Source organism: Camelus ferus, chromosome 16, assembly GCF_009834535.1.
Source record: "Camelus ferus isolate YT-003-E chromosome 16, BCGSAC_Cfer_1.0, whole genome shotgun sequence".
Taxonomy (NCBI): Eukaryota; Metazoa; Chordata; class Mammalia; order Artiodactyla; family Camelidae; genus Camelus; species Camelus ferus.
In genome coordinates, this window is record NC_045711.1 from 45,935,267 (window position 1) to 45,954,867 (window position 19,601).

The 19,601-nt window shown below is 57.7% G+C and overlaps 1 protein-coding gene across 1 annotated transcript; it reads right to left on the reverse strand.

Moving 5' to 3' along the window:
* Positions 1 to 507: 507 nt before the first annotated feature.
* On the reverse strand, positions 508 to 16,888 carry COL1A1 (collagen type I alpha 1 chain). Its single transcript, XM_032457786.1, has 51 exons — positions 16,649 to 16,888; positions 14,925 to 15,119; positions 14,756 to 14,790; positions 14,621 to 14,656; positions 14,430 to 14,531; positions 13,547 to 13,615; positions 13,264 to 13,308; positions 13,050 to 13,103; positions 12,816 to 12,869; positions 12,234 to 12,287; positions 12,064 to 12,117; positions 11,686 to 11,739; positions 11,554 to 11,598; positions 11,383 to 11,436; positions 11,223 to 11,267; positions 11,006 to 11,059; positions 10,652 to 10,750; positions 10,522 to 10,566; positions 10,322 to 10,420; positions 10,137 to 10,190; positions 9,911 to 10,018; positions 9,779 to 9,832; positions 9,413 to 9,511; positions 9,202 to 9,255; positions 9,013 to 9,111; positions 8,209 to 8,262; positions 7,947 to 8,000; positions 7,775 to 7,828; positions 7,612 to 7,665; positions 7,110 to 7,154; positions 6,919 to 7,017; positions 6,538 to 6,645; positions 5,999 to 6,106; positions 5,737 to 5,790; positions 5,471 to 5,524; positions 5,129 to 5,236; positions 4,988 to 5,041; positions 4,813 to 4,866; positions 4,514 to 4,675; positions 4,321 to 4,428; positions 4,048 to 4,155; positions 3,894 to 3,947; positions 3,689 to 3,796; positions 3,208 to 3,261; positions 2,985 to 3,092; positions 2,582 to 2,635; positions 2,145 to 2,252; positions 1,774 to 2,056; positions 1,474 to 1,664; positions 956 to 1,198; positions 508 to 840 (listed from the first exon to the last, which is right to left on the reverse strand). Exons 1-51 carry the CDS (start codon positions 16,755 to 16,757, stop codon positions 694 to 696), a joined length of 4,398 nt encoding a protein of 1,465 aa, XP_032313677.1. The 5' UTR covers positions 16,758 to 16,888; the 3' UTR covers positions 508 to 693.
* Between the last annotated feature and the right edge of the window lie 2,713 nt (positions 16,889 to 19,601).

The window sequence follows — 19,601 nt, forward strand, 5'->3', positions numbered from 1 at the left end:
TCTGTCTTGGCCCCTCTGACTTTCCTCCAAACCCGGTGGTGAAGGGCCAGTGGTCCCCTTGGCACACTCCCCTCAAAAACGAAGAGGAGTATGTTGCAGGGGCCACGGGGATGCCAGATGGTAAGGCTTCTTTGGCAGTCTGTGAACTCCAGGTCCCCCCAGGGTTTGGGGGTGCTGGGTGAAGGGAGTGGGCTAGGAGTGTGGGGGCCACTTGGGTGTTTTAGCATTGCCTTTGGTTGCTGGGCAGACAATGCAATGTTTCCTGTGTCTTTTGGGGAGACTCAGATTTGGGGAGCAGTGGAGGGGAGGCCCCAAGTAGGCATGGAGAAAGGAGCAGAAAGGGCAGCGTTGGGGTGTCATAAGCCCAACGGGCAGAAAAGGACTTACCCCCACATGGGTCTTCAAGCAAGTGGACCAAGCTTCCTTTTTTAAAAAGTTATTTATTTATTCTTTTTTTTTTTTTTTTTTGGTAAGGTTGAATGCACTTTTGGTTTTTGGTCATGTTCAGTTGGTCAAAGATAAAAACTAAGTTTGAGAGATGAATGCAAAGGAAAAAAATATTTTCCAAAGTCCATGTGAAATTGTCTCCCATTTTTTGGCTTTTTGTGGGGTTCAGTTTGGGATGTTTGTCTGTTTCCAGGGTCAGGGGCGAGTGGGCTGGGTGGGAGGGAGCCAGGTTGGAGTGGAGGGAGTTTACAGGAAGCAGACAGGGCCAATGTCGATGCCGAATTCTTGGTCTGGGGCGCCAACGTCCAAGGGGGCCACATCGATGATGGGCAAGCGGGAGGTCTTGGTGGTTTTGTATTCGATCACTGTCTTGCCCCAGGCTCCGGTGTGACTCTGGGGTGAAGGGGAGACAACGGGAGAGGGGTGTCATCCAGTGGGGCTGAGTTGGGGGAGGGACTGTGGCCGGCCTGGAAAGCCAAAGGCCAGAGTGGGGGCCCGCTGGGCTCACCGTGCAGCCGTCGTAGGTGACGCTGTAGGTGAAGCGGCTGTTGCCCTCGGCCCGGATCTCGATCTCGTTGGAGCCCTGGAGGAGCAGAGCTTTCTTGAGGTTGCCGGTCTGTTGGTCCATGTAGGCCACGCTGTTCTTGCAGTGGTAGGTGATGTTCTGGGAGGCCTCGGTGGACATCAGGCGCAGGAAAGTCAGCTGGATGGCCACGTCGGCGGGGTCGGAGCCCTGGCCGCCATACTCGAACTGTGGGGGCAAGAGAGGGAGGTGTGAGTAGCTGTGCTGGAGCTTCTAGTCCTGGCCGCCCTCCCTGGAGTCCCCTGAGAGAATCCCCATGAATCCCTGCCCACAGGCACCCGATGTCTGAGTCAGTATGACGGACCCAGGTCTCCTGCCTCCCAACCCAGCTCTGTGTATCCAACTGAGCAGTGGTCTGGTCCACCCAGGACCTACCCTCAGGCCCTTCTGAGCCCTGGGCCAGCCCATCTTATAAGAGTGGCTACAGGGTCCAGTTCCCGCACCTGGAATCCGTCGGTCATGCTCTCGCCGTACCAGACGTGCCTCTTGTCCTTGGGATTCTTGCTGATGTACCAGTTCTTCTGGGCCACGCTGGGCTGAGTGGGGTACACGCAGGTCTCACCTGTCTCCATGTTGCAGAAGACCTTAATGGCATCCAGGTTGCAGCCTTGGTTGGGGTCAATCCAGTACTCTCCTGTGGCGGGGCAGGGCGAGATAAGAGTCAGGGGACACTGGGGATGGGGGCCCCTCAGGGCTCAGCCCCGTCACGGCAGGAGCAGGAGGCGCAGCCTGTGGGCGCTCACCGCTCTTCCAGTCGGAGTGGCACATCTTGAGGTCACGGCAGGTGCGGGCGGGGTTCTTGCGGCTGCCTTCAGGGCTGCGGATGTTCTCAATCTGCTGGCTCAGGCTCTTGAGGGTGGTGTCCACCTCGAGGTCACGGTCACGGACCACGTTGGCATCATCGGCCCGGTAGTAGCGGCCATCTCCCCCGGCCTTCTCTTGAGGTGGCTGGGGCAGGAAGCTGAAGTCGAAACCACCGCTGGGAGGACCAGGGGGACCAGGGGGTCCAGGAGGGCCGGGGGGACCCTGTGCAGAGAGGGAGGACAGTGGAGTTACGGGGTTCAGCACTTTCGGGGCTGGAGGGCATGGGCAGACAAGGTGGAGGGCTACGTACAACAGGGCCAGCATCACCAGTGCGACCACGAGGACCAGGGGGACCGATGGGACCTGGGAGGCCGTTGAGTCCATCTTTGCCAGGAGCACCAGCAGAGCCAGGGGGACCCTGCAAGGAGGAAACTGGTTGGAGAAAGCCTACCAGAAAGCACGGCCCCACCCCTGCCCTGGCAGAGAAGCCCACCATACACTCTGCCTCCTCAGCCCCATTATGGCTCATTCTTACGGCCGGGCCAGGAAGCTTTGTGGGGTGAAGGACAGGAAGGGGGAGACTGAGGCCTGTGTGAGGTTGTCCAGAACCTCTCTTCCCTTCTTTCATCCCCTGCCCCAGACCCTTTTCCAGAGAGGCCAGAGACGCCTGTGGCCCAGGCAAAGGGCCCCGAAGTGAGCCTGGGCTTGGGACCCAGAAAGAGCAGGTAAATAGAAGACATGACTCACGCGGGGACCAGCAGGACCAGAAGCTCCGGAGGGACCTTGCTCACCAGGAGAGCCCTGAAGGAGAGATGCAAAGGCAGTTCAGGCTGAGTGTGGGTCAAATTCAGCCAGCAACCTCTCCCCGCTGGCCACCTCAGCATTCTGGAAGTCTAGCCCCAGGGTGCCCATAGGCTGAGACCCCGCCCCCCACAATCCCTTTTTGTGCACCCCTCACCCTCTCAGAAACTACTTGGAAATGCCCATGACTCTTCAGACCCCAGTCCCCACTAGGGAAGAGAATGCCTGTCCAGAGAGGGAAACTGAGGCAAAGTGCCTGCCACCGACCCATCACACAGCAGGGCTTGGGGAGATGATGAAAGGAGATGCAGTGGCAGCTGGGGGCTGGGGAGGGGCTGGGTGTACTCACGGGAGGACCAGGGGGACCCTGGAGACCAGAGAAGCCACGGTGACCCTTAATGCCTCTGTCGCCCTGTTCGCCTGTCTCACCCTTGTCACCACGGGGGCCTTGGGGTCCCTAGAAGAGAGATGGGGACAGGCTGTCAGGTGGAAGTTCCATTAGCACTGAGTGGGGTGCAGTTCACATGTGGACAAGGGTTCTGAGGACATGAGGGCCAGAGCAGCGCACTTACAGCAGGACCACGGGCACCAACGGGGCCAATGGGACCAGCAGGACCAGCAGGACCCTAGGGAGAGCAGAGAGAACGTTAGATCCTGGTCAGGGAGAGCCCAGCTGAGGGCTGGCACAGCCTGAGATGCAGGATGAGACCTGCCCTCAGCCAAATTCCTCTTTTCTCACATCTTTTCCTACCATAGCCATCTCTCCCGAGCCCCAGATGAATCTTCATATAGATTCAGGCTTCAAGTAAGCTGGGGCAAACACCTGAGGACAAACCTCACTCCCTGGGGGAGACAGGGTACTGTCCAGTGGGAGGGGCCTTAAGGTGGAGCTGTGGCTCAATTTTTTCAGAGAGGCCAAGGGCCCAGACATCCTGGTAGACTCCCTCTCCTCCCCTGCCTAGGTGAAGTCAGGTGTCCATCTGCAGGCCCACCGACAGGCCTGGAGAGTCCCTGGCCTGACCAGAGGCAGCAGGCCAGAGCCCAGCGACTTACAGTCTCACCACGATCGCCGCTCTTGCCAGCAGGGCCGACAGGGCCGGGGGCACCAGGAGCACCAGGAGCACCAGGGGGTCCAGCAGGGCCGGTCTCACCACGGTCACCCTGAGCGGGGAGAGGAGAGAAATCCAGGTCAGCCCTAGCTGAAGGGGTCAGGTCAAGTGGCAGGTGGTGCTGTGGCCCTGGTGTGCAGCCGTCTTACCTTGGGGCCAGGAGAACCATCTCGTCCAGGGGATCCTTCAGCACCAGGGGCTCCCTACAGAGAGGGAGGAGAGGTGAGCATCAGGGGGAGGGAGGCTCAAGCAAAGGCCAAAATGGCTACACTGAGGGCACTGGAATGGGGCTGGCAAACTCACTTCACGTCCAGACTCGCCAGGGGGTCCAGCCAATCCAGGAGGGCCCATGGGGCCAGGGGGGCCACGTTCGCCGTTTGGTCCAGAAGGACCTTGTTTGCCGGGTTCACCCTGAGGGAGAAGAAAGGGTCAGGCCAGAGAAGGGGTGGGAGAGGGCCCTAGGGCCTCCCAGCTCGTCTACCACATCTGTCCTCGCTGACGCCACCACCCTCATCCTGTGCCCTCCAAGTCCTGCAACAGTTCATCCAGGGGTCCGCAAGGTGAAGGGGCACTCACAGAGGGGCCGGGAAGACCAGGGAAGCCTCTTTCTCCTCGCTGACCGGGCAGGCCGACCACACCACGTTGTCCAGCAATGCCCTGAGGGCCAGGAGTGCCAGGAGCGCCCTGTGGAGGGGCAGACGAGGTTAAGATGAATTCTGGCGGCCAGGGACAATGCCCCATCTCTGGATTCCTCAGCCCCAACACTTACAGCAGGTCCATCAGCACCAGGGGCTCCTTTCTCGCCAGCGGGGCCAGGGGGACCAGGAGGACCGACTTCACCGGGACGCCCAGCAGGGCCAGTCTCACCACGAGGACCTTTGCTGCCTTCTTTGCCAACAGGGCCGGGAGGGCCAGGGGGTCCAGCATTTCCCTTGGCGGGGAGAAGAGGGGCTGTCAAGGTCCAGTGGATTCTGGAGCATCACTGAGAACTGTCAGGCCCACCACACTCCTGACAGCCTGTGGCCCACACCCTCCCAGACCAGCGGAGTCTCCACCACAGACACTTACAGAGGGGCCGGGGGGACCGACTCGGCCAGCAGCACCAGGGAAACCAGTAGCACCCTGGCAGAAGAGGACAAACAAGTCATCAGAGGAGAACAGCCCCCTTACCTGGCTTAGCCGCCCCTACCTCCAAACACAGGCCAGGGAGAGCCTCAGTGGAGAGTCAGAGCAAGGTACTCACAGGGGGACCAGCGCTGCCACGAGCGCCTTTGGGTCCGGGAGCACCAACACTACCCTGTAAGAGAGCATAGAGGTGTCAGGGCCAGGCAAGTCCTGGGTCCAGCCTGCCAGCAGTTTGGGGCCCAGAGGGTGAGATACTCACAATGGGGCCAGGGGGTCCAGTGGGTCCAGCAGGGCCAGGGGGACCAGCGTCGCCTTTAGCACCAGCATCACCAGGTTCACCTTTAGCACCAGGTTGGCCGTCAGCACCCTGGGGGAGGAGGGAGTGTGGTGAGCAGAGGAGAGGGCTGTGCCAGCCCAGGGAATCAGGCGGTTCCACAGGGCTGAGGAAGGACAGGAACTCCAGGCAGGGAGATGCTTGAAAGGGAGACAATTCCACCTCCACCCTCCTTCCCTGAATCTCCCAATGCCTCTGTCCTCATCCAGTCACCCAAGGCCCCGGGTCCGCCTGGAGATGGAATATGAAGGGGATCTTGGTACTCACAGGGGGGCCAGCGAAGCCAGCAGGGCCGGGGGGACCAGGCTCACCACGGTCTCCCTAGAAGAAAAGGAGGCAAATGGAAAGATGCCCTCATCTGGGAGAAGGCGGGATGGGGTCGACTGGAGGGCAGCAGAGAAGCCTGAGGAGCACTCCCCAAGGACCATAACAGGTGGGGGCCAAGGTGGAGGAGGGACAGAAAGAGGGCCAGGGGGCAGTATGAGGGAGAGAAGGGCTGAGTACGGAGCCTTAACCAGGTCTTCTGTACTTACGGGGGCACCACGAGCTCCAGTGGGACCAGCAGGGCCGCTAGGACCAGTTTCACCCTGAGAGGGAGGGACAAGAGGCTCAAGGTCAGGGGTCCACACCAAATGGTCCCAGTAGATGACTCCAGGAGAGTCCCCCTCCCTCCTGGTTCCGCCACTTCGGGTCACCAGCTTGGAAAGGCAGGAGCTGCCTCGCCCTCAGAATCATGCCCAGGCTTGCCGGGGAAGCTGTGTGTTAGGGAAGAAGGTGGGGAGGCAGCCACCTCACCTTGTCACCAGGGGCACCAGCAGGGCCAGGAGGACCAATGGGGCCAGTCAGACCACGGACGCCATCTTTGCCAGGAGAACCATCAGCACCTTTGGGACCAGCATCTCCCTAAAGACAGGGGAAAGCCTGAGACTTCCAGTGTTGGGCAAGGAGGTGACCTATAGCATCCTGCTTGTGTGACCCCTCTCCAGCTCTGCCCTGCCCCTACCTGTGCCAAGGACTCAAGATCTTTCAGTGGAAAGGTGTCTGTGTGGGGATTCTGGGGGAACCTAGGTTAAGTAGCCCCACGCCTTGCATGGAAGGATGAATGAGGGAGCCGTTATGTAGGAGGCACTCCACCTCTTGTTGCCATGGTAACACACGGGAAGGGAAGGGCCTGGACTGCAGGTAGAGGATTCATCAGCCAAGAGGCCAGAGAAGAAGAAGGGAGGTTAAGGAGAAGAGGGAAAGGCCCCAGGGAGGGGAAGGAGAGATGCAGAGGAATCCACAGCAGAGAGATGGGAACCAACAGGGCTCAAGGGAGGGGGAGTTCAACTTACTCTGTCACCCTTAGGGCCTGGGAGACCAGCTGCACCTCGTTCACCAGGCATTCCCTGAAGGCCAGGGGCTCCCTGGCTACCGGGGGCTCCAGGAGCACCAGCATCACCCTATGTGACAACCAAGAAGACTGGAGTGAGGCCTGGGGTCTCGGAAGTGGGTCACAGCTTTGAGCCCCCTCTCAGTTTTCTCCCAGCCTTGGTTCTGAGGCCAAGGACAAGCAGTAGCTAAGAGGAAAGCTCACAGCCCAGAACCTTAGGCTGCACATGGACCCCACCCCAGTCTTGTCCCCAGTCCCTTCCCAACATCTAGTTGGCTGTGGTGACAGCCAGGCATCCACCCCCCACAGGAAGGGTGAGGCCTGGTCCTCATGCTGCCCTCACCTTAGCACCATCATTGCCAGGGGCACCGTTGGCCCCGCGGGGACCTGCAGGACCAGGGGGACCTTGCACACCACGCTCGCCAGGGAAACCTCTCTCGCCCTGGAAAGGAAGGACAGGGCACATGATGGCCGCTCCAGAGGCAGGGCCAAGCGCCGGACATCTTTGTGGAAGCAGCAAGAGGCTCTACTTACTCTTGCTCCAGAGGGGCCGGGGGCACCCAGGTCTCCAGGAACACCCTGAGGAGGAGGGAAGGACAGACAGTGAGTGAAATCCATCTTGGCCCTCCCAACTACAAAGGACTCCTGTCCTCCTCCGGGGGGCTGGCCCCCGGGGTCTGTGATTAGAGATCGACCCCCTCCTCAGCACTAAACTGGGATAATCCCTTTACTTCTTCTTAGGATGTGCCAAAGCCCACCCCTCTCCCCAAACTTGGGGTTGAGGGAAAGTCAGAGTATTTAGCAGCTCTAAAAAGAAGTCACCCAGACCAGCAGCCATGCAGCTTCTTCCAGGGCCTATCGGGCAGAGATGCAGCTCCCTGTTTCCCTCTGTGTAACGCCCTTCATGATGGGAAGTCCTTCCTCGTGTCTAACCTTGATCCCTCTAACTGATGGCTGTCCGATTAGCGAGGAGGGTTGGACACTCCCTCTGTATTCCCTGCACTCCTCATCTTTCCAGCTGGCTGCTACCTCTTACCTGTTCACCAGGTTTGCCTGCTTCACCAGGAGGACCAGCAGGGCCAGGGAGACCCTATAGGTGGGAAAAGGGGGGAAGGAAGAGAAGGATTAGAATCTGGAAGAGTACAAAGGGGTGTTCCCCGCAGCCCTCTCCCAACACCCTGACAGTCATGAGGCCTCACCTGGAATCCGGGGGAGCCAGCGGGGCCTTGTTCACCTCTCTCACCAGCAGGGCCCTGCGTAGAGGGAATGCCATGGTCACGGGAAGGCCCAGGAGAAGGGGCACAGGGGGATGTCTCCCCTTTCCTGCTCCGCAATGCCCCCTCTCTAGGCCTCCCTGTCAGGGACACTCACAGCAGGTCCGGGGGGTCCCTGAGCTCCAGCTTCTCCATCTTTGCCAGCAGGACCCTGTGGGGAGACAGTGAGAAAAGGCGTAGGGTGGTGAGGCAGTCGGGCAGCTGAGGAAGAGCGCATAGGCCCGGGGTGGGGGGTCCTGGGCCTGGGGCTCTGACGCCCTGGTGGTGGGCTGCAGCCCGCTGCATCCCCCCTCCTGCAGGATGTCGGGAGGTGACGTGGGCAGAGGCAGAAAGGGGACAGGGACCAAAGAGATACTTACAACAGCGCCGGGGGGTCCAGGAACACCTCGCTCTCCAGCTTTGCCGGGCTCTCCCTGTGGGGAAAGAGAGTTAGGGCTGAAGGGGCTAAAATGGGAAACTGGGGCATCCTGGGTCCCACCTGCTTACTTTGAGTGGAACTTTTTTAACACCTTTATTGGGGTATAATTCCTGTACAGTGAACTACACACACTTCAGATGGACAATTTGGTGAATTCTGATAGATGTACACACCTATGAAACCACCACTGACTGGAATTTTTTAAAGGAGCTTTTTATTACTTTTTAAAAATTAACTGCGCTGGCACCGGGGGAAGGCCTTTGCTGGCTTCAGCTGCTCTGTCTTTTGGCCTCTCCCTGAGCCCTCTCCTCTTAGACCACCTGCCTTTAGGCTTCTCTCTCCACCCTCTCCCCCCTTTCTTCTCTCCATCACAAGCCTGTGGTGATCTGAGCTGCAAAGGGCTTTAATCTCCTCTGATATCTCCTTTTGAACCTCAGAGAACCCACCAAGATTTAGGGGTGACTGTCATGTAAAAGGCCCATCCTCTCCCCATGTATGTATGTATGTGGGGCACCAACAAAACTTATTTGCAGGGATACAGCAATGGCAGTGGAGCCAGGAGAGGTTTCTCATTTATTTTATGGATAAAATTTATGGACTGAGGCCCAGAGAGGGGCAGTGAGTGACAAACAGCAAGTCAGTGGCAGAGCTGGCCCCAACGCCAGGACTCTTCTCCCCACCCCCAACCCTGAGTGTGTCTGTCCCCGGCTCTGAGATTCTGCGTTACACCTCGCTGAATACTCACAGCAGCACCTTTAGGCCCAGGGAAACCCATCACACCAGCCTGACCACGGGCACCAGGAGGGCCTGGGGGTCCGGGGCGGCCATCTTGACCAGCGGGACCCTGAGGATGGAAGGTACAAAAGTAGAGGTGAGGACGGAGGGTGGGAGGTCAGGAGAGTGGTAGGGGGCCACACAGGAGAGTGATACTTACAGGGGGGCCAGTTTTGCCATCAGGACCAGGGCTGCCAGGGCTTCCAGTCAGACCCTAAGGGGAAGGCAGAGAGATGTGAGTAGGTTGGGGGCCAGGGTGGAGGACACTCTAGAAGGCGGATCTGTGGTCCTGCTCCAGAGTGCTTCATCCCAGAGCCCACAGAGAATGGGCAGGGTCCTGGGCCACGCTGGGCAGAGGGCTAGGGTCTCACCTTGGCACCGGGCAGACCAGCTTCACCGGGGCGACCAGCTTCACCAGGAGAACCTTTGGGGCCAGCAGGGCCAGGAGAACCACGTTCACCAGCGGGACCCTGGTTGGGGGAGCCACAGCAACAATTAGGGTTCAAGTCTGGGCCTCTTTGCCAGGGGCCGGCGTCTTCTTTCCTGGGCAGTGGACTGGGTAGGCGGGGCAGCGCTTTGAGGGGCATTGGTGGTGGTGGGAAGGTCAAGGTGAGGCTGAGTGTGAAGAAGGAGGTCTGCAGCCCCAGGACGGGGCACTGATGACTGGGTGGTGGGAGAGGGAGTGGGTGACGACACCTGGAAGAGGAAGGTAAGGTCCAGGGAGAAAGAGAGGTTACCTTGGGACCGGCGACACCATCTGCACCAGGGAAACCACGGCTACCAGGTCCACCCTGTAGAAGGAGAGGAGGTCAGTGAGCTCAGACACGCAGGTGCCAGGCTGCACTGGGGGTGGAGAAGGGGGCACTTACACGCTCGCCAGGGGGTCCAGGCAGGCCAGCGGGTCCAGGTTCACCTCGGGCTCCTCGCTTTCCTTCTTCGCCAGCAGGGCCAGGGGGGCCTTGAACACCAGTGGGACCCTGGGGAGGGTAGAGAGCTGGCTTGAGGCTGAGCCTCCAGCACCAGGGGCTCCCATTCCAGCTTGGGCCTCCCCCCAGGGGCTCCCAGGACAGACAGATGGAGCTGCAGGGGACTTACAGGCTCTCCCTTGGCACCAGTGTCTCCTTTGTTGCCAGGAGCACCAGGTTCACCCTGTGTCGGGGGAAAGAGGATGAGTGGAAAGTGAGGGATGCTCAGTTGGCCTGGATCTTCATGCTCCCCAGATGAGGGTCACTCCAGCCAGCAGTGCATGGGGTGGGGCAGGAGGGACAGGTGGTACTTACGCTGTTACCCTTGGGACCAGGGGGGCCGCTGGGGCCCTGGGGTCCAGAGGGGCCTCGGGCACCAGGGAAGCCAGGAGCACCAGCAATACCAGGAGCGCCCTGCGGGAGGCAGAACAAATTGAGCCCAGGAGTGGAGGTCATGGGATGGAGCAGAGGAAGGTGGGTACCAGGGGCAACTCTGAAACCTGCAGGATACTTACATTGGCACCTTTAGCACCAGGCTGTCCATCAGCACCGGGGTTTCCCTGTGGAACAGAGAGAGGTGGGTGAGAGACAGGCAAGGACTCTGAGTTGAGGAGGGTCACAGGGCACTGAGGAGGTAACACTTACAGCAGGGCCAGCAGCACCAGCAGGGCCAGGGGGGCCAGGCTCACCACGCACACCCTGGGGACCTTCAGAGCCTCGGGCTCCTTGGGGACCAGCTTCACCCTGGATTAGAAGAAAGAGCATGTCAGGAGCCACCCTGGGAGCCCAGCCTTACCTCCGGATGACAGGGAATAAAGTGTCGAGACAGAAGATCGAGAGTCAGGACTCCAAGATCAGAGAAGGGGACCCCAGGACAAAGGTGTTGGGGACTGGGCATTTCTTTTGCCACTCTGGGTCCCTCTGGTTTGAGGAGCAGGGAGACACCCACCCCTTGGCCTGTGGGAGATGTGCTCAGAGGAGGAGGGTAGGGCGTCTCACCTTAGCACCAACAGCACCAGGGAAGCCAGGAGGACCAGCGGGGCCAGTGGGACCCTGAGAATGAAAGAGAGATGTTAGCAAGAAGATGGCAGCTTCAAGTCACACCCTGGGAGAGAAGAGGTCTTAGGGTTCAGACCTGCCCCCGGAATCAGCCCCAAGAGCTGGCACTGAGACCCCTCCCCACTCCCAGGCACTGAGGTCTAGGGTCTGTACTCACAGGGGGTCCAGCAGCACCAGTAGCACCATCATTTCCACGAGCACCCTGCAGGAGAGAGGGGAAGCCAGGGTTACCTTCACTGAGCACTGCCCAGTCCCTTTAGTTCCTGAGGAACCCCTTCCAGAACCATGGGAGCCCCCAAGGGGCCAGGAGTACTTACAGCAGGGCCAGGGGCTCCAGGGCGACCTCTCTCACCAGGCAGACCACGGGGGCCCTGACAACAAAACCAAGAGAAGCCAAGTGAGATGGGAGACACAACCCTCTCCTCCAAGTCCCCATCTTGCCCCTACACCCTGCTTCATCTCTTCCTTCTAGAACTGGACACACTTACCATCTGACCAGGAGCTCCATTTTCACCAGGGCTACCAGGCTCACCCTACAGAGCAGAGAATAGCGTTAGGAATTCATTCGTGAGGGGACCAGGGGCCAGGCAGAGGACCGCAACATTCATACAGCCACTTACCTTAGGACCAGCGGGACCAGCATCTCCCTTGGCACCATCCAAACCACTGAAGCCCTAAGATAGGAAGAAGGGCCAAAGTGAGATCCTATGGAGATGGTGGATCACCTTGACACCCTCCCAGACCTGAGGAGGAGCCTCAGCGGGCCATTACAGCTAACCCGCTGTGTCTGAGCTAGACTAAACCCCAAGTGGCCCAAGATCTCACTCCATCCCTTTATTGGGATTTCTTTCCCAATGAAGGGAAGTTCTTCTACTCTCTCTACCCCTTGGAACTTATGTAGTTGCCACCCCATTGGGACACCAGGATCCTTTGGGGAAAGGGCTGGAATGGTGGGATGCTGGGACTTTGGGAACTTAGATGATGCAAAGGGGACTCACTCTGTGTCCCTTCATTCCAGGAAGGCCAGCTGTTCCAGGCAATCCCCGAGCACCCTGGAGAGAAAAGACAGACAAAGGCAGAGCCATTAGAAGGCAACACCGTGGACACAGCTCCCAAACGAAGTCCAAATGCAGCAAAACTAGGGGGCCAGCCCCACCATCCTGCTCACCTGAGGTCCAGGAGGCCCACGCTCACCAGGGCGACCAGGCTTTCCAGCTTCACCCTGAGAGAGAGAGAAAAGGTCACTGTGCCTGTGTCCCCTGAGTTGGAAAACCAGGGAAGGTCCAAGCCCTCCTGGGATTGGATTATTGAGAGTCAGGCTTAGGGGCTCAGAATCTTATCTTGGTTTATATCTATCGTGAAACACTTGCTTGGTGAATTTTGAGTCCCTCCAAAGGAATTTCTCTATTTCTGTCACCAGCATCTTGATCTCACCATATGGAGTGCAAATCTGAGGTGCCCAGAGTGGTTAAGCATAAGAAAGTCATTCACCCCAAGGGACGGGGTTGGGGACTGCTTTAAGGTGGCTGGGATGAGGGGAGGGACAGCCACCCCTGTTAGGAAGATTGGGAAACATCCCAGGAGGATGAAGATCTTTGTTCAAGAGCAGTCCCATGCATCAGGGAGAATGTGCCCTCCTTCCTCTGGGTATCAGCTCTAAAGGTGATGGGGCACTGGAGTGGAGATTATAGGGACCTAGCCCATGGAGGTGGTGGGGGTCAGGTGACCTCTCCTCACCAGGGCTACTTACATCATCTCCGTTCTTTCCAGGGGGGCCAGGAGGACCGCGGGGACCCATGGGACCCTAGAGGAGACAGGAAGAGAGGATGTTAGGATAACCAAGATACGAAAATAAGAAGGAGAAGGCTGGGATCAGAAGGAGGAGTTAAGAAAGATCTCAGATGGGGGTCCTTCAATAGGAGAATCCATATGTTTGCAGAGGAAGGGTGTGTTTGCATAGAGAGTACAAGTCCGTGGCACTTACGGAGGATCCAGGCTCGCCAGGCTCACCAGGGGGGCCTTGGAAACCTTGGGGACCCTGGAGAACAAGGAGAGCAAGATAGGGTAAGAAGGGCAGGTCCCTGCCAAACTTTCCCCCCATCTCACCAAGAAATCTCTGAGCACTTTCCCTACGCTCATCCCAATCCTTCCTCCAAAAGACCGAAGCCCAAGGTAGTGTAGACATCCTGGATACTCACAGGTGCACCAGGGGGGCCAGGGAGACCACGAGGACCAGAAGGACCCTACAGAAAGAAAAGAAAGGGAGGCCACAGTGATGCTTGTGTAGGAAAGGTTATCTCCCATGGTCCCTGTTCGAACCACCCAGTTGCCTTGCATCCTCTCTGGATTTTGAGGTCTCAAAGGTCATCTCGACCTCCTATATTATCTATGCCACCCCGGATGCCAGATGCCTTCATTGGCCCATCTTGTCTGAATCCCCATCTGCTCCTCTGTCATCTACACCTCCTGCTGGTAGCTCACCATGGGGCCGGGCACGGAAATTCCTGTTGATTTCTCATCATAGCCGTAAGACATCTGGGGAGCAAAGTTCTAGAAGAGAGAGTGCATGAGAAAGCAAGGTCAGGATGGTGAGCTGAAAGGCAGAAGATATCACCAGTAATGGGGAAACCGATGTCATGTGCCTCCTGATGTGATGCGCTATGCAGACGACATTATGTGTGGCATAGTCCTGCCCAAAACGCATCACTTGTATCTAATCATGACACATCCAACCAATCCAAACTGAGCGACAGTCTGCAAAACAACTGGCCTCTTCAAAAAATTTCAGTGGCATAAAAGACAAAGCCTAAGGAATGTTCCAGATGAAAGGAACATTCATGACAGTGAAATGCAATCTGTGATCCTGGATAGGGGGAGAAAATGCTACAAAGGACGTTACTGAGACATTGGTGAAGTTTGAATACGGACTGCATGTTAGATAATAGTATTGCATCAGCTAGATTTCCAAAATATAATTATTGTTCAGTGGTCGTGTATGAGAATGAGAGAATGTTCTTGTTCTCAGGAAATAACATGCGGAAGTATTTAGGAGCAAAGGGATGTAACATCAACAACTTCTCTCAAATGGTTCAGAAAAACATCCTGATAATTATATGTGTACATATAGACTGATAAAGGAAATGTGATGAACCGAAGGAGATGTGTGAGTTCTTTGCATTATTCTTGCAACTTTTCTTTTTTTTTTTCTGTAAGTTTAAAATTATTTCAAAATATAAAGTATGCCATCTGCCCCTCAAAAACCCCAGCAAAGAAAAACATCCTGGGCGGGGGGGGGGGGGGGCGGCGGGATGTGGTGATGCCCAGCACACAAAGCCTTCCACGAACGCCAGGACTATCCACTTACTCCTCCGAGGCCGGGGGGTCCGGGAGGTCCGGGAGGTCCAGGAGGTCCGGGAAGTCCAGGCTGTCCAGGGATGCCATCTCGGCCAGGGGGGCCTGCGGGTCCCTGCAGCGGGAGAGGGCGGGCGGGGTGAGCGCAGGCCAGAAGCCACGCCCACCTCCAGCCCCCAACAGCCGAGAGAGGGCAACGCTTACCCTTGGGCCTCGGGGGCCAGTGTCTCCTTTGGGTCCCTATGGGGTTGGGGGAGAAGAAACAAAAGAAGCCGAGTTAGTGAAGGAGAAATGTGAAGAGTCCCGGGCGGGGTGGCGAAGTTGAGGGCAGAGGATTACCTCGACTCCCGTGGTTTCTTGGTCCGTGGGTGACGCTAGGGAGGGAAGAGACGCGGCTTAGAGGCAGGGTTTGCTCCAGATGCTCCCGGCGGCAGTGGCCTTGCCCGCGCGGGGCAACAAAGTGCTCCCCTCCAGCCTCACCCGCCCCGCCCCAGGCCCGGAGCTATACCCTCGCCATCGGGGCAGACGGGGCAGCATTCGCCCGGAGGGGCTTTGGCGCCGGGACAGTTCTTGATTTCGTCGCAGATCACGTCATCGCACAAGACGTTGCCGTTGTCGCAGACACAGATCTGGCAGGGCACCGGTTTCCATACGTCTCGGTCATAGTACCTGAGGCCGTTCTGTACGCAGGTGACTGGTGGGACTGTGACAAGAGGGGGAAGGTGGGGGCGGTCAGCGGCTCGTGAGTCTTGCACCTCGGGGCTCCAGGTACCCCAACCCCATCATCCCTTCCCCTCTGTCTTAGAGGCATATTTAGATTTGCCATTCCCCCCCCCCCCCTTTTTTTTTTCTTTTTTGGTTTTTGTTTTCCCTTTCCCCAAATCCTTAGAAGCTCATCTGCTCCTCATCAGCGTCAGTGACAGGGCCGAGGCGCCTGGCCAGGGCGGCTATAACTCTTTCCAGTTCTTAGGAATTTAAACAAAGCTTTAGTCCGGGGTTGCTTCCAATCCCAACCTCAGTCCATAGGCGCTGAAGCCAAGTGAAATAAAAAGCCATTGGGTGGGGGAGTAGGGGTGGGGAAGTGGGAAGAGAGAAACAACAGTAAGCGCTCCATCCAAAGGTCAGGCTTGTGGGGTGTGGTTTGGGTGGAGACAGGAGGAGGGGATGGGAGGAGAGATGGGAGGTCCAGCCCAGATTCCGCCCCATTCCCGGGGCAGGTGGGATGGCGTGGGCGGGGCTAGAAGGATGGAAAGGGTCTGGTTGGGTGGGATCCCACCCAGAGACTTGAGATGTACCCTAAAAGTAGGATACGCCCTAATCTCCGGCGCCCAGACATCTCAAAGGGCCTCTCTCGGGGACAATCTCCATTTCCCAAAGCCAGCCAGTGCCTCTGGTCACTCCTTAGCCAAAGAACTAGAAGTCCGCAAATAGTAAATGCAATAAGTTAACCACGCCCACCACGGAGCGTCTACCCAGACGGCCACTAGATGGCGGGCAACACTAAGCAATTTCCCTCAACTGGCCACTTCTTTCAGAGACAGAGGTTACCCCATCCCCAGGTTTATTTTCCAGGTCTAGGGGTGGGGTACACACCCGGCAACCACCCGGGTCTTCTCGCTCTAGCTCCTGAGCGGGGAAGCGCTGGACAGGGAGGCGTAGTGCCTAGTGTTGATCAGCAGAGGGCGCAAGGACCCTGCCTGGCCAAGTCCGCGCCAAAGTTTCTCATGCTCCAACCCGCCCACTCTACGCGCCCCCTCCCCTCCCCCCTCAGCCCAGCACCTCCGCTGCCCCCGGAACACTGTCTATCCTACAGAGAGAGCAAACAATCTTTCCTTATGAATCATCCCATAGCCTTCGTGATTGCTTTTACATCTTGGGCTCCAAATTCCCCACTCGGCGCCCCAATCCCATCTTCGATGTACTTTCCCCCCACCCGGGGCCCAGACCCCATTTTCCCCGCTGTACTTCACAGTGCGAGTTCAAGACTCCTCGCGTGCCAACTCACGCGGTGCTGCATCTTCCTCTCCCATTCTTGGGGGGAGGTGTTCATCCACACCCCCACCCAGAGTGCACTGCCTTCTATCCCAGGGCGCCAGGAAGAGCCCTCACCGTCTTCCTTCCATCCCTGAGTCTCCGGAGCATCCCGAGTCTCAGTTTAAGCGGCGGACCCTCAGGACCAAGCGCAGAACAAGATACCAAACAACCCTGGACTCCCAAAAGTTTGGGACTTACTGTCTTCTTCTTGGCCTTCTTGGCCTTCTTGGCCCTCCTCTTGGCCGTGCGTCAGGAGGGCGGTGGCCGCTAAGAGGAGCAGGAGCCGGAGGTCCACAAAGCTGAACATGTCTAGACCCTAGACATGTAGACTCTTTGCGGCTGGGGTGGGGGTTAGCGTCCGCTCATGCGTGGCCTCACACTCCGCGTGCCTCCTGCTCCGACCCCGAGGAGAAACTCCCGTCTGCTCCGACCACCGGCCCGGGCCCTTTTTATACGGTCCTGATGGAGAGCGGGGAGGAACCCTGCCCCTGGGAGAGGGGGAGCCGGCTGCCCGTCCCCCAGCCAATCAGAGCTGCCTGGCCCGGCCCCCAATTTGGGAGTCGGAATGGAGAGGGGGAGGAGGAGGGAAGGGAAGGGAGTCCACCGCACATCTCCCCCCTTCACAGCAGCTCAGCCTCCCCAGCCCCCCAGCTCAGCCTGGGCCAGAGATGCTGCCGCTAGGGTGCGGCTAGGTCCTCAATGTAGTGTGGGCTAACGAGTGGGCAGGGGCATCTCTTCAGCTTTCTTCCTGGGCCCCCCAGTCTGGGGAAACTGGAACTGGGGAGCTGGATGGGTGCCTTCCAAAGATGGAAGGATTGGGGGTGACTGAGAGAGGGTCCCCTGGTCATGCCTCACTCACCCTCCTGACATCCTTGGCAAGAGCTAAGGGATGGATATGAAGAGACAGGCTAGGGACCACTCTAAAGCAGGAGAACCAGAGAACTAAACAGATACGCCTGTTTAGGGGTGTCTTCTGGTGTGGCTGGGGTATAGAACTTAGAAATATTTAAGGAACAAATTAGAGGTTCATTTATAGGAATTAAGAATCAGATACTTGGTGGTGGGTGCTGGCAAGAGGATTTTTATTTTGAAGATGTCGTTTTTTTTCCTGCCAGGTCTTGAGGCCCCAAGATGGACTCAAATGCTCTCCCCTAGCATGATTGAGAGATGGGGTGGGGAACCCGAGTCACTGGGTGAGAAATTTGACTACGAGTTCTTTCCAGGAGGAAGCTCTGGTGTTGAGTGATGGGGCAGCAGGCTGGTGATGGGGAATTGCTAAGACTCTTCCACCGGAGGGGGAGTAAGTTTGCACGAGGAGGGCTGTGCTCTTGGCAGCTTAGAAAAGGGTCTTGTGTTAGGGTCTGTTGTGGTTGTGGCTGGGTTTGGTTACAGACCCTCCTACCCAACACAGTCAAACCGGAGAGAACTCCATCAGAGAACACTTGACCAGAGAGAGGGTGCTCCTTCTGGGAGCTGCGTAAAGCCCTGTCTCTGTCTGTACCTGGACTCAGGGTTGGGGGCTTATTGGGGAATTTGGGTGTCTGGAGGAGATTTGCCTTGGGGGTTTGGTATGGAATTACAGGGAACGATGAGTGACTTTATTTTAGAGGATGTTTCCCTCTGCCTTACCTCTTTCCTGAAAACCTAGGGCATTGCTATTTGTACCTGAAACCAGGAAAGAATCATCTATACCCTGAAAGGCAGTGGAGACCCTAAGAACAACAGGCTACCTTTGGAGAAGATGCCTCTAGAAGCCAGTGTCCTCTCTTCTCCAAGTCGTAGCTTCCCAACCATGCTCTACCCCCAACCCCAATCTATCCAGAGCCTGGCCCTGCCAAAATCCGTGGGCCCAAAGGAAGGCAGTGAGGGTCCCTTTGCAGCGCCCCATCAACTCCAGTCCCTCCTGCACAGCTCCCCTACCCCCATCACTTCAGAGCTGCAAACGTGGAAGCGGGGAGTCCCGCCTCCCCCAAACCATCCAAGATTCCATTGCCTCCCCCCGCCCCTCTCCACGCCCTCCCCCAGCTGGTTTTGTGCAACGAAGGCAAAGGAAAAAAAAAAAAAGACCAAGAGAACAGAAGGGGAGGGAGCCACGTCGGCTGGCCGGCTGGCCGTGGGCAGCCAGGATGAGCGGTGCGGGTGGGGCAGCAGAGGGAGACTGCAGGGGCTATAATTAAAGGGAAAATATAGAGTTTCCAGAGAGGCAGGGCTGGAGACAGCAATGGAGGGACGGGCCTTCATCAATTATCCCCACCATGTGGCAGCAACTTGTGGCCCAGGATCTGCCCCCGCCTAGTGCCAGCTACTGCAGGGCAGGATAGGGGGCTGAGGTGCTGAGATGGCAGTTCCTGCGCCCTCCAGTGTGGATCAGGGACAAGGAGCACCCCCCTCACCTCAACAGGGGACAAGGGTCCTGCCCCTCAGAGTGGTCACCCTTTTGGAGTCGTTGTCTGGGGCAGAGGGTCACAGGCTTGGGGTGAGGGTTGGTGCGACCTGCCCACCCCCCTGCTTGCTGAGTTTTTGCAGCCAGGAGGGCTGCTGCCCACAGCCCTCTCCCCAGATGCTCTCTGTTCAGGCTGCTCCTGGACCACCTTAAAGGACAGATTAAGAGATGTGGATTGAAAGTTGCTACATCTTGGGCCTGGGGTTCTGGAGAATGGCTAGGGACCCCTGAGATTGGGGGGTGAGCTTTGTGTGTATGACAGCCACTGCCCCAATGTCCGGTTTCAGACCTCCATCCCAGGGGCTGCAGGCAGAAGGTTTCCAAGCATGCTTTACACGTGGCAGAGAGCTGAGGCCCAGGGCCCCCTCTGCCACTTTTTCACTTGAAATGCGTGGCGGGCACCCAGCCCGAAGATGTGTCTTTAATTTCTGTAGCATGACAGCGAGAGGAAGAATGTACTTGGGGTCTCCTCCCAGCCTGGCTGGGCCTCCTTGGCCAGAACTGAGGGCTTGAGACTTGGAGGGAGGAGGGAGGAGGGAGAGGGCTGAGGCCGGAGAGGGGAGGAGACGCCACCTCATCTTTAGGAAACTCTGAAGCCCTGACTTCTTGTGGAATGTAAGACTTTGTCTGGCATTTGGAGTGGGGGGAGCAAAAGCCAAAATCTGCCCCCCCCCCTAAGAAATGGTAAAGTCATCAGTGCTTAGGGAA

Coding starts and splice junctions, on each gene's coding strand:
- COL1A1 (XM_032457786.1), bottom strand. CDS start 16,757: ATGTTCAGCTTTGTGGACCTCCGGCTCCTGCTCCTCTTAGCGGCCACC. Junction 14,657..14,755: donor AAGAAACCACGGGAGTCGAG/GTAATCCTCTGC, acceptor CCAACCCCATAG/GGACCCAAAGGAGACACTGG. Junction 6,107..6,537: donor CAGGCCCTAAGGGTGACAGA/GTAAGTTGAACT, acceptor CCCTGTCTTTAG/GGAGATGCTGGTCCCAAAGG.